Below are 15,840 nucleotides of genomic sequence, written 5' to 3' on the forward strand. Positions count from 1 at the left end.
AACTTGGATCGGAATCCAGGTTCTGAGACTTATTGGCTGTGTGGCCTTTGGCAGTCACTTTCCCTTCTGAACTTTAGTTTTCTTATCTGTAAAATGAAGATAATAATCTCTAGCCTTCAAAGTTGTTGTGAGGACTAAACAAATAGGGTTTGAAACAAAATAAATGCTAAGTACATGGTGGTTTTACTTTTTTAACATCATAAGCATTATCACCCAATTAGTGCATGAAGTAATAGTAAAAGAGAGGTGAATAAAGGTCTTTTGAACATTTTTTTAAGAAGGGAAAAAGATATCAGAGACTAGTGGATTTGTTAAAGGAGAAATTAATGGACATAAATATATGCTGACAACTCATAAAAGGAGAGAGATGTGCTACATGCACGTTATTTCTGTAAGAGAATAGGAACATCCAGAACGTTCTCCCACAGTTCATGTGTAGCACTGCAGTTAGTCATTTGTACTATTTTAATAAACTTTTTTTTGCTGCATTTACTGGAATAGAGTCCGATGTACTGACTTGCGGCTTTGGATTTCTGAGGCTTTTCTGTTAGTAGTTGTGCAAACTGTGAATAGAATGGAAAGACCAGGATCAGATCCCTCTGCTGTGGTGGTTGCAAAGCACATTCCAGAGTGAGTGAGTTGGAGAGTTCAGTCCACAGGATTACATTTTCCCATGTTAGAACACAGAGAGCAGTAAAATGGTAATTTTCTCATTCACAGTCTCTATTAACTCTTCTTATTTTTTTCTCTTACTTGACTTTTTATTGTGAGAGGTTTTCAAGCCATGGGAAGTATCTTGGAAAATAAATTAGAAGGTTTTGTCTTCTGTTGGAATGAAAATGAACTAGACTGCGAGAGAAATAAAGTGTTCGAAAGTGACAGAAAGAATATTCTCAGATGTGGAACTTATTCCCCAGCTTGATAAGATTTAGGGAGGAAAACAAATGGGCATAGTTTGTGCAGGAAGTTCAAAGCATTTAAAAATATTTCCAGAGTCTCCCTTGACCGTAGATGCAATCTTATCAATTCTATAAGCACATAAACTGAGAAGAGTTATACAGAAAAAGTATTTAGTAGTATTTCCAAGTCAGTAGGTTAATTTTTTTTTCTAATCGACTTATCAGAGGTGTGAACCAGAGTGATGCCGTTCAAAACCCTAAAAATCCCAGACAAAACTGGTGTCCAGACACTTATATTTTGACTCTAACAACTGTTTAAGAATTTATTCATTCATTTTCCATGTAGTTATTGAGGGCCACTCTGAGCAGGCTCTGTCCTTGTCACTGGGGATATTGCAATGAAAAAATAGGCGGATAAATCTCTGCTCTCAGGGACTGTCCATTGTAGGGGCAGATGGACCATAAGCAGGTAACCAAGGCCATTTCAGCTGATGACAAGTCCTGTAAGGTTAGTGTGACTGATGGAGCAATGTTAGATAAGGCCATCTTGTTCAACATTTTGGAAAGTTATTTTTGAAGTTTATGATAAAAAAATAAATGAAAAAAAGTTTTTCAGTTGAGAAAGGAGTCGTGAAAGACCTTCTAACTGGTAAGCTGAAGGTGGGCTAAGCTGCCAAGGCATTTTGCAGCCCTTGAATAGGGGCCAGATAGTGAAGGGACTTATTAGAAGTAAGGGCCTTGCATCACTAGGTCATGTTTTATAACTACCTCTCATTATCCCTGTAGATACGGGTTACTGAATCCTGCCATGAAAGGAACCATAACGCAGCTTAACCCCTTAGGTCAGTTCTCAGCCTTTACCAAGATTTGTTGAGCACCAACTTCTGCCATATTGTACTCTGCAGTATGCAAGTACAAAGGATGATAGTTACAATGAGTGACCTAGAATTCCTAGGAAATGGGATGTCTTGTTCTGTTATTGTTACTTGTTATGGCTTTTGGATAATTTGCTGGATTGTGGGAGACAATTCACATATCCCCAGTAGTTGGAGCGGACATTTTTGCCTGGCTGCTCTACAGCAACGCCCCCTGCCCCCTTCTCTGTTAACTATGTGTTAACAACTATGTGGCTATGCGTCCCGCCCCAGGGACCGAATCATGATTGGTTATACTAATTCTCTTCTCTGTTGCCAGTGATTGGTTTAGGGTTAGCATATGACCCAATTCTGGCAAAACCTGGGGTTTTGGAGGCAGGTTTTTCTGCTTGGTAAGAAAGAGACCTAAGGAGGAACGCTCTGCTGTTGGGTGAAGTTGAGAAGCTGCTGTGTGAGGACCTGATGCTTGGAGATGCTGCAGCCTTTCTGTAACCTTAAGGAAACACTTGGCACAGGATGTCAGAGATGTTGAATTGCTGAACTAACTCTGTAATCATCTAACTTTGGTCTTCTTATAAAAAATGAGGCCCCTTTTGTTTAATGCAGTTGTAGTCAGGTATTCTAATTTTACAACCCAAAGCATCTTAATTGATACAGCAGTTAAAGGTATAGGGACGGCTTCAAAACAGACATTCTTATGATGGAGTTCCAGATCTACCACTAGCAGGCTGTTTGTATACAAGTTATTGAGTCTTCCTGTGCCTTAGTTTCTTTATCTTTAAACCTGGTGGTAATAATAACTAAAAAATAATACTTCATAGGTTAAATATGAGGACCAAATGAGATGATGCATAGATACTGATAGCACATAATTATTCAACAAGTGTTACCTGTTCTAATTATCACTGCCTCTTCGTTAAGTCATCAAAGAAAGCCTAGGGAGGTGGGCAGAACTGGAACCTGCTGAGGCATCGAGTGATAGTTGGAAACAGTAACAGCTAGGGGAGCTGGTAGGAATGAAGGAGCAGCAGCAGCACCTGGAAGGGGTGAGGTGAGGAACTTGATTCCTTCCCAGAACTGTAAGCTCATCAGCCTGCGTGGGCATCCTGAAGGTACAATTATAGAAAAGGTGAATCAAGTCATACACAGGTCATATTTGGCCAGTAGATGGCCTGATGGCCCAAGCAGTGTTTTAAGAAGTTGAATTATGTGCTTACCTTTAGAAAAGGAAGGAATCCATGTAAAACCTAGATCTGTCTATCTCTGGTCTTCTTGTAATGATATTAAAGGGGAAAAAAACCCCCTATTTCCTTAATCTACTCATGGTCGGGTATTCTAATTTTATTATTGGAAAGGTTTGAGTGGATAAAGACATGGGCATAGAGGTCAGACATGACTGGGCCTTGGAGAGGGCAGTGTGGTGCCTGCTCATCCAATCTACTTCCCCGTGTTTGCCCAGGTGGGTGAAGGAAGGATGCTGTTCATTTGTCATCGGAACCCAGCTAACGTTGGGTGATTGGCATGCTTCCCTACCCACATTTTTGGTGCTTGAACTAAAAGATTAACTAGTTAGCCTTGCAAATACAATGAACTGGATTTTGTCAAAAATCTAAAACGCATGTATGCGTGTGTGTGCACGCATGCACGCACACACACACACATGAAAGCCATGTGTGGTGCAGTGGCCACAGGGTCATGCTCTGATATTGAACCTCCAACATGCAAGTTTGGCTCCAACATATATTGAAATTGGACAGATCACTTAACTTCTAGGCCTCAGTTTCCTTATCTTTAAGATGGGATTAATAGTAATTACTATCTCTTAGGATTGTGCGGATTAAATAAGATAAAGGATGGGTAAATGAGTAATAAATGCCAGCTTATGATTATTTCTCAAAGGATAAAGTTGGCTATGGCTGGAATGATCAGGCCTAAGAGTCTTATGTTTTCCTTGCAACTTGAGGTGAAGGAGAAAAATTCAGGCTGACAGCTGAAGTTTCTCCCCCGCCCCCCACTTTTTTTTTTTTTTTTTGGTAAGCATCTTTCAAATTTTATTGAAGCAAAAAAGTTGAGTAGCAAGAGGCATGCCAACTGTTGGGTGATTGTGCAAAGTTCTGCTTCTTCCAGCAGAGGCCTCTTGTGCACAAGAAATGAGACCGGTGGTGGGAGGAAGTGACTATGCTGTGACAGGACTCTGGTTCCAGTTACTTCCCCAGAATAATGCGGGAAGGGCGGTCTAAGGAAGAGCTCGCGGGGCCTCCGCTCGCTCTCTGGGTTTCAGAGAGCTGGGTGCCAGTGCCCTGGAATGCAGGAGTCTCTCTTGAAAGATAGAGAAAGAGAAAGGTGGAGGGAGAAATGGGGAGAGAGAGAAAGAGAAAGGAAGAGAAAGTGAAAGGAAGACAGAGAAAGAGAAAGGATGAGAGAAAGAGAAAAGAAAGAGAAAGGAAGACAGAGTAAGAGAGAAAGAGAAAGGAAGGAAGAGAAAGGAAGAGAGAAAGGGAAAGAGAAAGGGAGAGAGGAAAAACAGGGGAGGAGGGGAGAGAGAGAGAGAGAGAGAGAGAGAGAGAGAGAGAGAGAGAGAGCGAGCAGGAAGGAAGGAAGGGGCAGAGGGTCTGGTGGCGGAGCGCGGGCTTCCCTCAGGCTGCAGGGCTCACAGAGGCAGCAGCGTCCCTGCTCGCCGTTGTCAGATCCGCACGGCAACAGTTTTTGTTCTCTGCCTTTTGTTTATTTAATTTCCTTCCACTGTTGCTACCTTGGCAAAAGGGTGGCAACTGAATGATTTTCAATCCTAATTTAATTAGTATGCATCTGTGAAAACTTGGCTCAAAGCCTCCAGAATAGATGATTGATGGAGGAGAAGTCAGATGAGCTCTCCTGAGGCACGCTTAACAGAGAACAATAAAAAAACGGGCTGAGACAGTCAAGGTGTAATTTGAAGAAAGGCCCGCCATTCTGGTGATGAAGAGGGAGTAATGGAGGCGTCTTCCTTGGCCCAGCAGGGCCTTTTCTCTCTAATACCAGTGGGGACACGTGGATGACTTGCTGCCCACACATTTTTTCTTGAAACTTTAAACTTGGAGACTCTGCCTTTCAGAACCAAAGTGGTCCCTGGCCCATACGCTGTGTGCATATGTTGATCATCATTCAAGATGTGATTTTGGCAAGGCAGAAAGGCAGTCAGGGCCAAATGATGGCTGTGACCTTCCCGGATCAGCCCTGGGAAGGAGAAGCTGGCAAGGACTGCTTTGGCATCAGGCTGAAGTGTCCACTCCTCCCCAAGCACACGAGTACTTCTGTCTGTCCCCACATGGGGGAGGTCAAGTTATCCCAGTGCTATGGTCTTGAGCACTGATGGGAGCGGGCAGGGGTGGGACATGAGGAACGAGACAGGAACAGTTCTCTGGGTTGGCCGGCTACTGTGCTGGGACCTGGCCCTGGAGCTGCGGGGCTCCTCCCAGGGTGGCGATTTCTGGTCCCGCTTCCGCTGGGAGCAGGACTCTGCACTGACACTGGGGGAGGAAGTGAGAGGCCCTGGTTCGAATTGCTGGGAGGACGGGAGGAAATGGCAGAACTGGGCCGAGTGTGGAGAAAAAGCTGCCGAGGGTCCCAGAGCAAAAGGAGGACAGTGGGGTTGGAAGGAGAAGGGCGGGAAGAGGAAAAGCAACACGCAGGGCGTTCGGGCGGGTGCCCTGGGCCGCTGTGCCGCAGCCGCTGAGTCCATTTGTTGACAGGTGCCGGCTTCCCGCTGCCACGCCAGCCTTCAGGGCCCGCACGGGTCTGTCCCTGTCCTGTGCGACTGTCCCCTCCTGAACAGCGATGCACTCTGTGACCGCTACAGGACAAAGCCCAGGGGTGCAGGATGAGCACTGAAGGCTGAGTCCCGACCTCACACTTTACACTAGACCAGGGACCTCAGGGATTCAGCATCATTGTTATTCTGTGGAAAATGGCAGCAGTTAACTCTCCTCCCTGTTTGCTTCTCAGATTGTTATGAGAATAGATTTGAAAAAAATTTTGTAAATGGAAGTGTTCATGTTTAAAAGTTTTGTTTTGCTTTTGCTTTTCCAAAATAGTTTTTGTTTTCAAAATTACAAAAGGAAATTTATTTCAAAAGCAAAAAGAAACCTTTGCATTTGAACAAAGTGATAAATAGGTGTTCTGCAAAAGAAAAATCATGGCTTGAAGTTTCTTATTTAAAAATTTCAAGGGAGGGAGAACCACAAAATAGTTTTAAAATGAAAAACAAAACAAAACAAAACAAAAAACCTCTTTTTGCCAGAGAATAGACTTAGCAACCTGGTCGTCTGTATCTTGCACCAACTCATAACACTCCTATCCATTGTTTACCTCCAGGTTTCATCTCATCATCTTCAGCACCGACTCCGGGTTTCAGGAAGGAATTCTGGGAGAAAGGGTTTCTAGAATTCTGTTTCATCTGCTATTCTTCTGATCTGGAAAGAATATTATTTCTCCCAGAACCAACTTCTTCCACTTTCCCATTCACCTGAGAATTGAGACTCATGGTCCTATGAGTTCTCTGCAGCTCACCAGAAAGATGAACTTGCTTGCCCTTGTCTTTGGGCGAGATCCCAAGGGCCAAAGCCCTTCTTTGCAGACCTTAACCTTGGCACTGACAAACTCGAGGTCTCCTGGAGGCTAGAGAGCCAGAGTTCTCCTTGAGTTAGCGCAAGGGCAACAAGGCTTTGCTACTCTAAGTCTCCTGCATCTCACCTGACATCTCTGCTCTGAGGATTTCCTTAAGAGAAGGTGTGACTTTATCCTTACAATGCACCTTTCATTCTTAATCCTGGGAAATAATTTTGCTTTGGGCAATGACCATTTCCACAATTTTAGGTGACTTTCAGAGTTAGTGAGTGTTTGTGTACAAGTTGGAGCTAGAAAGAATCTTCAGGTTCAGCCTCCAACAGCCAGGTAAGACATTTTGATTGGTGCCAGAGTTGAAACCTGTCCACCAAAATTAACCCACTTCCTAATATTGAGAACAAAAGTGGACCACCCCTATAGCCTCCCTGATCTTTGTGTGGCCGTGGGACTAAAGTTTTTCTCCAGTGCAATGTGAGAGGAAGTGACCCATTCACAACTCATATGTGTACTCTCCTCTATGCTCTTCTGTCAGCTGGCTGGGACCAGCACCCCAACAAGACCTCGGGAGCCAAGGTTGGAGGAAGAGTGCTTGTCAGCGTGGATCCCTTCCTGACAAAGTGGAAGAGAGACACCCTGTCCACCCTGTCCCCTGCTGCAAGTGTGGTTTATTGAAACATGTTACTGGAGTCAGGAGATCCTGTAGGTAAATGTTTTATGTGTGCCTCAGTTTCCTCATCTGTAAAATAGGGATAAAATTCTCACTTCACAGGGTTTTTGAACAAGTAAAATAAAATAATGAATGATGACTGTTCATTATAGTGCCTGGCATGTGACAGACACTCAAGAAATCTTGATTGAATACATATCTTTGTTCGTCGAGGGTTGCTGTGATATTTCACTGAAATAATCATTTTGGAAAGAGATATCAACATGGAAAATCTAGTTGATGGAAGTGAGAAGATGCTATCTCAGCCCCTTTCTCCCTCTCATTCTAAGAAGCTTGAACAATTTGTGGAACTAGTCACTTGTCCAGAGTAATGGAAGCAGGCTGTTGCAGATGTAATGAAAGGCATAATAATGAAGAATGACATCCATTTAATTTTAAGCCCCTCCTCAGTATCTCACCCGACCCCAAAGCCAACCAATGAATCTGGAAAACCAGTGGACAAGAAAGCAGCAGGACTAGAGGGAGGAGTAAAGGAGACTATGCTTCCTACATCGTGGGAATTTAAAAAAAGATGGCACCTAGACGATTTACTTAGGTGATAAGATTTTGTTCAGCTCCAAGTTCTGTGACCCTTAAAAAATAAACAGAATTTTAGTTTCATCTTCTCTTGACTTCTGTGCTTCCCCAAGCCCATTACCTGGGGAAGGAAGCACAGATCAGAGAGAAAATTCCCCCCGAAAGCATAAAATAAGAAGCACAGATCAGAGACCTCCGGCCCATGAAAAATTCGTATTTAAGCATCTCAGCCTGTTATTAGTGGAAAAAAAAAAAATCAAGTCATGTTAATATTTTAGCAACATGTTCTTTTAGTGATACTGTGGGTTCATTTTGTATTTTGGTTGGGGTATATTATGACTCATCTTCATACGGATTTCTATGCATTCTTTTCTCTTTTAAATATTGCATCTTTCCTTCAAAGGATTTTGGATAGCATTAAAGAATAAGCTGTGGGATCAGACAAATCTGGATTTGAATCTTGGGGGCGGGGTTAGTTGGTATTCAGATTATGTTTCCTCATTGTAAAATTGGGGTGAAACGTGTATCTGATAAGGGATGTCTTGAGAATATTATTAGGAATCATGAATGCAAAAGGGCTGGCATGTGATAAATGCTCAGATCTGCCCGGCTCCTTCCCTCCCTTTTTCCTGCTAAGATACAGAAGGTCTGGTTGGTGGGGCCCCATTCCGCGGGGTGGCCGGGACCATCCATGCCACAGGACTGCGGGGAAGCTCAGGTGGGTAAATGAGCAGCAGCAGAGCTTCCTTCTGCCAAAAAAGAAAGACCGCTAATCCCAAAAAAGTCTAGGTAATGCCTGCAGAGTAGAGAAACATCAAAAGGACACAAAGGTTCTGAAGTAGCTATTTTTAAATGGCTTCCTGCTGTGAGACAAGCTTTCTGGGCAGGTTTACTTCAGGCCCCTTGTAGCTTTCCACCTGAACTTCTGCATTCCTCCTGGTATTTATCCCCATCTGCTGGTATAGTATGAAAGACATTCCTTCCCTTCCTCAGAGGCACAGCTGGCTTTGGTAGCCTTTTCGTTAAAGCATCACGCAGAGGCTCAGGCCAGCACTGAGATCTGGGGGGAGGAAGGTAGTTTCTGGAATGGAGGAGAAATGAGGCTTCTTATTAAAGAAGAGGAATGTTATTTTTAGTCTCAGTATGAGTTGCTTGGTTGTTCCTTCTGCAGTCGGCTTCTCTTTACAGTGACCTTCTGCTATGGGAACAGTCAGGTTAGAGACTGGGAGAATGGTTAACAACCCACTCCACACCTAGGGCTTAAAACATCAACCATTACTTAATTGACCCCTAATCTGCCATTTAATCCAAATTGGCTCAACAGAGCGGCCTGGGCAGTGTCAGCTGGGTTAGTCTGAAGGATAACTGAATGTGACTCAATGGCTGGTAGCTGGAATCATCTCACTCACACATCTGCTGGTACTGGATGTGGTGACCAGTGAAGGCTGTTGACTGAACACCTACATGTGGCTTCTCCATGTGGCCACCTGGCTCCCTCAGGTAACTTGGTTCCAAGAGAGAGCGACCCAGAGGGACTGGGCAGAGGTTGTATTGCATTCTCTGACCTTGGGGGCTACTCAGCAGCTCTTCTCTTCTTGTCACAGGTCTGCCTAGATTCACAGGGAAGAAAGGTATGCCCATCCCCCCAGTTGGAGGGAGGCCAGCAGTGCACTGCACGATGGAAGGCTTTATCATGGCCAGATGGAAAATAACTATCTGCTACAGAGAGAAACTGGAGGAGAAATGGGGGCATGTACTCGTGGGGAATTAAGGAAAGTCAGAGCTATTTGTTATACTTTAAAGATACAACTTTCAAAAACTAGATGTGTGAAGAAAAGGCAGTGTGATAGAAAACAAAAGTAGAATTTTAAAAAAATTTGAGACACACTGTAAAATGAAGAATCCAAAATATTTTCACCATATAATAAAGTCTTGCTTAGAAAGGCCTTCTGTATTTTGTTTACTTATCCATAATTTCTAGTATTTCTAGCATTTTTATGGCTTAACTTTTGATACATTTGGAAATTTTGATGAGAGAAGGGCTGTAGGAGTTCAAATTGATTTTTTTCCCAAGTGATAAACGAGTTGAAACATCTACTGATTAATCATCTTTTCCTCCTTGATTTTAAAATTTACTTTATCTTACACTAAATTCCTATGTATTTAGGAGCCTACATTTAGGCTCAAGTTTTAAAATCTATCTTCTTATCCTATGAAGATAATTCTCCAACCCATGAGTTCTGGAGGTAGACACACCTGGGCGTAAACTCAGAAGCAGCTGAGCCATTGACTACTTGAACTCTTGAAGCCTCAATTTCTCTGTCAGTTGGGGATAAGTCCACAAACCTCACTGGGTTATTTTCAAGATTAAATGACTTCATGTGCTGTGCACAATTGGTTAGCATTAGTTCCTAGCAGCTGTGCAGGTTGGGTTCTCTGGGAAGCCGGCTCTGAGATGGGGACTCCTGTGCAGGATGTTAATTGGGAGTGCCCTGGGATCCACACCTGTGAAAGGGAGGGGGCAAAAAAGAGCGCTGGGCAGATGGAAGGAAGACTTAAGCTGTGATGCAGACTAAACCACACCTCAGGCAAGCTGGAGGGAGCTCTGGAGGTCAAAGGGCCCTTCCATGTTGCTCTGAGTTGGGAGACTTTTACACACCACGTCTGTCAATCAGTGTTGGATGCGGCCATCATGGAAATGGGTGTGAGCCAGGCGAGGCGGCTCTCTCGGAGGCCTTTTTCCGAGTGTGCTCCCAGCAGCGGGGCTGACAAGTCCTTTGTGAAAGAGGGATGGATCTTGGCTGATATCACGGTGTTCAGCACGGCACCTCGTTCAAGCATTTCATTTCTCTGCTCCCTTATTCCAACTCCGAGTGAAGAGCAGTTCAGCAGAGCTTCATGCTGGAAGGCTTTTTGTACGAGACCCTCTGGTTTGCTGAAATTTCAACACTTAATGCATCAACAGAGGCTCTGACACCACACTGAGGGCTGTAGAGGGAGAGTTTTGCATGAGATGGAGGAAGGTGAGGTGATACGGCCTAAACGGAATGAGCCAAGCAAGCATTCGACAAACCCGAAGTTTCATCCCAGATTAAAACAATTTTCTTTTGGTAATTTTTATTCATTTCTGGATCAAAAAATTGATTCTAAAGGAGAATGTGACTGTGGAATAACCCCATGATGATAGGGTCCCATCTTAGGAAAGTGTTTGTGGAAATCAAACAAGACAAGGTCATCGCTTTGCTTTTCCTTTTATTATAAAAGTAAAATAAAAAATAGCATTTATAAATCCATTTTTTCCTTTAAAGTATTTGATCTAAAAAACATATTTACAATAGCGAAATGCAGAAAAAGGGGAAAATACCATTTTCAGCACTGATTGTAACCATGTTTAAATATTAACACATACATGTTCCTTTTTTCAAATCACAGAGGTAAGCACATTAGAAAAAGTAGTAAGCCTTCTTTTTTTTTTTATCATACACCAACTCACTTCCATTTCAAAATATCTCATCTAAAATATTCTTAATAAAATATTAAGAATTTTCTTAATTCTTACTCTGAATGAATGACTGTGCTGTGGACGGCCAGAGACAATGCCAGGCGGGGACCGTGAGACCTTTTAATGACAGCAGCAGAGGGATGGCAGCAGTGACGACAGAAAGCAGCTAGTAAAGCTCCACAAGTTACCTCACCCCCAATGAAGCACCAGCCTCGCTGAAGGCTGGGGCGGCTAGATACTATCTGCAAGTGAGCCGAACTGAAATTCACTTAAGAACCAAGAAAGGAAGCCACGTTTCAAAGGCTTTGAGTTAAATCAAGAGCGATTCAGGACGGCAGGTTTTCCTCCAAGCACCGCTGGATGGATGCACGTTACCTTCTTAGGGACAATACCACAGAATTTCAGAACTTTGGTTTACAGGTTGGGAATTGCCAGAAGGCTAGATTTTGCCTTCTATAGGTCCATCCTGCCCATAATCGTGGGGCATTTTGTTAAGAGTTAGCAATGAGCTGCCGCTGGTCAGAGACTCTGTAAAGCTGAGCTTGCGGAAGGATGTCTCCACGCCGCTGTCACAGATGCTGTCGTCCTGGAGCTCATCTGAGGGGAGAAAACACAATTCACTGGGGGCGCAGTTGGGAACGAGGCGACGCCTGTGCTCTCGTATACCTTTCATTTTAGCCAGGCTCAGAGTTTGGATCTAAAATGCACATGAGCTACTTTTGTGCAATAACTTTTAAAACTCACCACACCCCACCTACCCCGTCACTTTTCAGTGCTGTTCACAGTGGAGTGAGGGCAGAAAGCACCCAGTTCTATAAAAAACTGTGAAGACACCAAAACCTAGCCTCATGTTTATCAGAATTCTTCCTGAATTCTCTTGGCCTGAAGTGCACCTTTCTTTCTTAGAAATCTGGTGTATTTTTCTGACTATCATATCACCTATTTTATAGCTGGGGACATCACTGAACCTTATGTAAAATAAACTGGTGACAGAATTAGGAACTAAAAATAAGGTGCCCTTCTGGGCCTTATATGCTATTAAGTACTTACTATACTTGCCTCAAAAACATTTTGGTAGCAAAAAATCAGGTGATTTGGATGAAAATGAGGCTATACTGGACAATTAGGTCAAAAGCTTGTTGAGAGTGTCTTCAGGGATCTGAACAATGAATTATTTCTGAGAGAGATGGAGAATTACCAAGGGAAGAGAAGTCTAATATACCCAAATCAAAATGCTATCTTCATATATATTAAATTACCATAAACAATTAAGACTTTAATGGCAGTGACGTGGCTATTGTCTTGTTATTGACTGATTTATTCAATTGACCAATCTTTATTGGGTTCCTATTATGTGCTAGGGGCTGTGAGGTATTTTAAAAACAACTATAAATCAAGAGCTTAATGCTTTTTAAGGTATGAGTACTCATTCGTGTGGAAGGATCATTAGGTTATGAGACAGGAAATGTGGCTTGTTTTCCTGGTGGATGCAGTATTCCTTTCTTAAGTGGATATGACACTGGTCCTGACTGCCCTAGGAAGGGTACCCCCAACAAGATGACACTGGTGCCAAAACTGAATGGCAAGAAGGAGCCAGCCAGGTGAGGATATTTCAGGGAAGAGAAAGAGAAGGTTCCAAGGCCCCAAGACTGGATTGGATCAGTGGGGCGGAAAAAAGCCATTTTTAACAGTGACAACAGGTAAAGAAGGGACATTTCCTTTGTTGCTCACTGTCCAACCTTCAAAGCCTCACACAGCAGTCAACGTACAGGACACAGCCAGTAAAGATTTGCTGAATGGACGAGGGGCCTGGAGGGTATACAGCAGGAGTACCATAATCTCACTAGTTTTTAAAAAGAATCACAATGCCTGCTGTGTGGAGAATAGACTGAAGGGAACAGGGAGACTGATCAGGGGCTGCTGCAGGAACGGAGGCAGTGAGGGTGGACTGGACGAGGGTGGTGGTCGTGGAGAGGAAGAAAGCTGATGGCTGGTGGTTAGGACTAGGAAGAACTCGTGGGACAGTCTTAAGTTTTTGTCTTAATTTCCCGGAGGATGGCGGGACTTCTGACCGATGTGGCCAACACTCAGTCCAGGTGGGGTCCTGATAGTCCCATGTAATAAGGACAAGCAAGAAGGGCCTAGGACTGGGCTCTGGAGGGCTGTGACTTCAAAGGAGGAGTGTGAAGGAGGCAGCGAGGTGAGTGTGCTGTGGAAAAGCCAAGAGGGGAGAATGTCTGAAGCAGGAGCGACTGCTCAGCTGGGGTACATGTTGGCAGTGGTGGAGAAGACAAAAGGAGGGTGAGCAGATCTTGCCAGATACTGGGCATCAAGACAAGCGCAGGGCTGGTAGAGTGGCGGGGATGGGCCTCGGCTGCAGGGGTCCGGCAGCAGGGAGAGGGTGAAGAGCAACTGTAAAGTATCCTCCTGAGCAGCTTCGCTGTGTGAGGAACAGAGGAATTGGGCTGTAGGTAAAGGGGAAGTGGGATAAAGGGAGTGCTTTTTTCGTTTTGTTTTGTTTTTTACTTTGAAAAGATGAGGGAAACCACAGCATGCTTGCTAGGCGATCCAGTAGAAGGGAGAAACCACTAGTGCAGGGGAAGGGATGTTGGGGGTTGGCAAGAGAAAGCGTGAAATGGTTGTTTAGAGGGTGGGAGAATAATTTAAAGGGAAGTACGGGGTTGTCGGGCTGTGCGGGGTCCAGCATGTTCCATGTTTTAGGTGGATGACAGATGGAACCAATAACGGTGGGAGACACGGTCAGTGCTACGAACATGGGGAGGAGGCCGAGGGCCTGGGGGGTGTGATGGGAAACCCACTGCGTCTGTCTACAGTCTGGGTGCCAGCGCCGGTTCCGGTGTACTCTCTCTCTCTTCCTCTCTCTCTCTCTCTCTCTCTCTCTCTCTCTCTCTCTCTCAAATTTAAAAGATGAGAGAAATAAAATTTACCTTAACCACCCACATCGTGTTGTTCTTTAGTATTTATTGTAAATCTAAGTAACTCATGTGTCATTGTGATTGTTCCTGGGGACAGCCCCTTACCTGAATGGAGGTGTCAGGAGGGGCAGAAGGTAGAATTTGTGAATCCCCGGTGGGGAGGAGACAGACACACAGGACAGTATGGTCAGAAGATAATGGTGGGGAGGCCATGGCATATCCTGAGACTGAACACACGGGCCTGGGGAGCAGGAAAAGACCTCAACGTCTCTGTCTTTTTTTCTTTACCTATTTGCTGTCTTGTGGAGGCAGGTGAGAGAGGCAGCAGGTGGACCTGCGAGGTCTTCACTGGGCTGGGGGCTGCAGTTCCTGAGGTGCCGAAGGCCGCCTGGATCACGTCAATGGCTTCAGTGTAGCCCATCTGTCTGAGGGCCTCTACCAGCTCTCTTATTGTGCCCCCAGAGACCTGCAAGGAAAAAATGAGGAAAGTATGTTCCTGGGTGAAAACTAGTGCAAGGAACAACCAGGCAGGCTGTAAATGCTCCAGCGCACGCAGAAGGTGCTTTCTGCATTGTGAGAATCAGGTCTGGAAAGGTCAGAGCGAAGAGCGTCTTAAGAAAATACAATGTCTTTGAGTCAAGTTTCGTGTTTCACCTCGAAAACTCGCTCATGAAATCACAGAGGAGCAGTTTACAGTAAGCACAGAATGAGCGCATGAGAGGGAGAGATATGCCCAGGCAGTGAAACTCTAGCTAGAGTGAAGTTTATGCAGTACCCTTGTAAAAGTGGAAGCTGTGAGAGCCATTGAAAAATATGAGCTATCAATAAAATACCCGGAAGAAAATAATTTCACCTCATGTTTTTCTTTAGTTTTAGAACTTAAAGCATCGCTAGGCAATGGCTCCACTAGGAGTCACCTCACAGAAAGTTGATTCCATGTTCCAACATGTGATCAAGCCATGTGTTTGGAAAGAGGAAGAGATGACCATTGAGTATCATCTATTCTGTTCATTCAGGAAGACAGAAGTTCTGTTACCATCCTCTAAATAGTATTTTTTTGATCCCCAGAAAATCTCAAGGTAGTTGAAAATAGGGAACATGTCAAGGTATCGGAAATAGCCTCCTGAGGAAGGTGGGTTTCCGTCCTGGCCTGGGCTGCCCTCCCAGGACACAGGCAATGATTCATTTTCCCTCTCAGAGCTAAAGGAGAAGGAAGGAGGCTGTGCCCAGCAGTGACCTTAACAGAGCCAGCAGTGATGTTAACAGAGCAAAGTCAAATAAACACAGTTAGCGACGCCATGTGACGTGTTACCTCGTAGTTGTCCATGAGAGTTTTAGAGGGAGCGGGACTCAACCGGAAGGCATTATTGAGTATTCCCAGACCTAATTTCTGTGCGAGAGTAGCCCAGTTTTTGTCCGGATCAGGAAATTCTAGCAACTTGTAGAGCTGCAACTTGGCATCTTCGGTCAGCTGTTTCATGTCTCCTGAAGGAAATGAAGAAGGAACATAACTCCCCGAGCTGAGAGGAGGCCGTCTGTGGAGGGGCCAGTTGCTGCTGTGCCGTGCAGCCTCCAATGCTCCCGGGAGGCAATCAAACTCCTTTAGCTGAGAGTCAGCAGAAGCCCGGCTGAGTACCAGTCTGCACTGGCATAGATCACAACTAGACATCCCCTTTCATAACCCTAGAATCTTCTGATTCTGAAATAACCACTGTGCCATTCACAGAACACCCTGGGTAATGCTGGTTCTCCCCCAACCCCTTTCTTTTTTTTCCCCTCT

General features: G+C 44.5%; 1 protein-coding gene across 3 annotated transcripts in view; it reads right to left on the bottom strand.

Annotated features, from left to right (window-relative positions):
• Positions 1 to 10,888: 10,888 nt before the first annotated feature.
• Positions 10,889 to 15,840, bottom strand: part of NFKB1 (nuclear factor kappa B subunit 1) — a 109,166-nt gene continuing 104,214 nt past the window's right edge. For all 3 annotated transcript variants that reach the window (XM_016159063.2, XM_016159061.2, XM_016159062.2), the window contains exons 22-24: positions 15,373 to 15,545; positions 14,349 to 14,526; positions 10,889 to 11,721 (exon numbers count right to left, since the gene is read on the bottom strand). In XM_016159063.2, coding sequence (XP_016014549.2) covers positions 11,564 to 11,721; positions 14,349 to 14,526; positions 15,373 to 15,545 — 509 coding nt within the window. In that variant the 3' untranslated portion in view covers positions 10,889 to 11,563. The remainder of the gene's footprint in view (positions 11,722 to 14,348; positions 14,527 to 15,372; positions 15,546 to 15,840) is intronic.

The sequence above is a fragment of the Rousettus aegyptiacus genome, unplaced genomic scaffold, assembly GCF_014176215.1.
Source record: "Rousettus aegyptiacus isolate mRouAeg1 unplaced genomic scaffold, mRouAeg1.p scaffold_m13_p_10, whole genome shotgun sequence".
Lineage (NCBI taxonomy): Eukaryota > Metazoa > Chordata > Mammalia > Chiroptera > Pteropodidae > Rousettus > Rousettus aegyptiacus.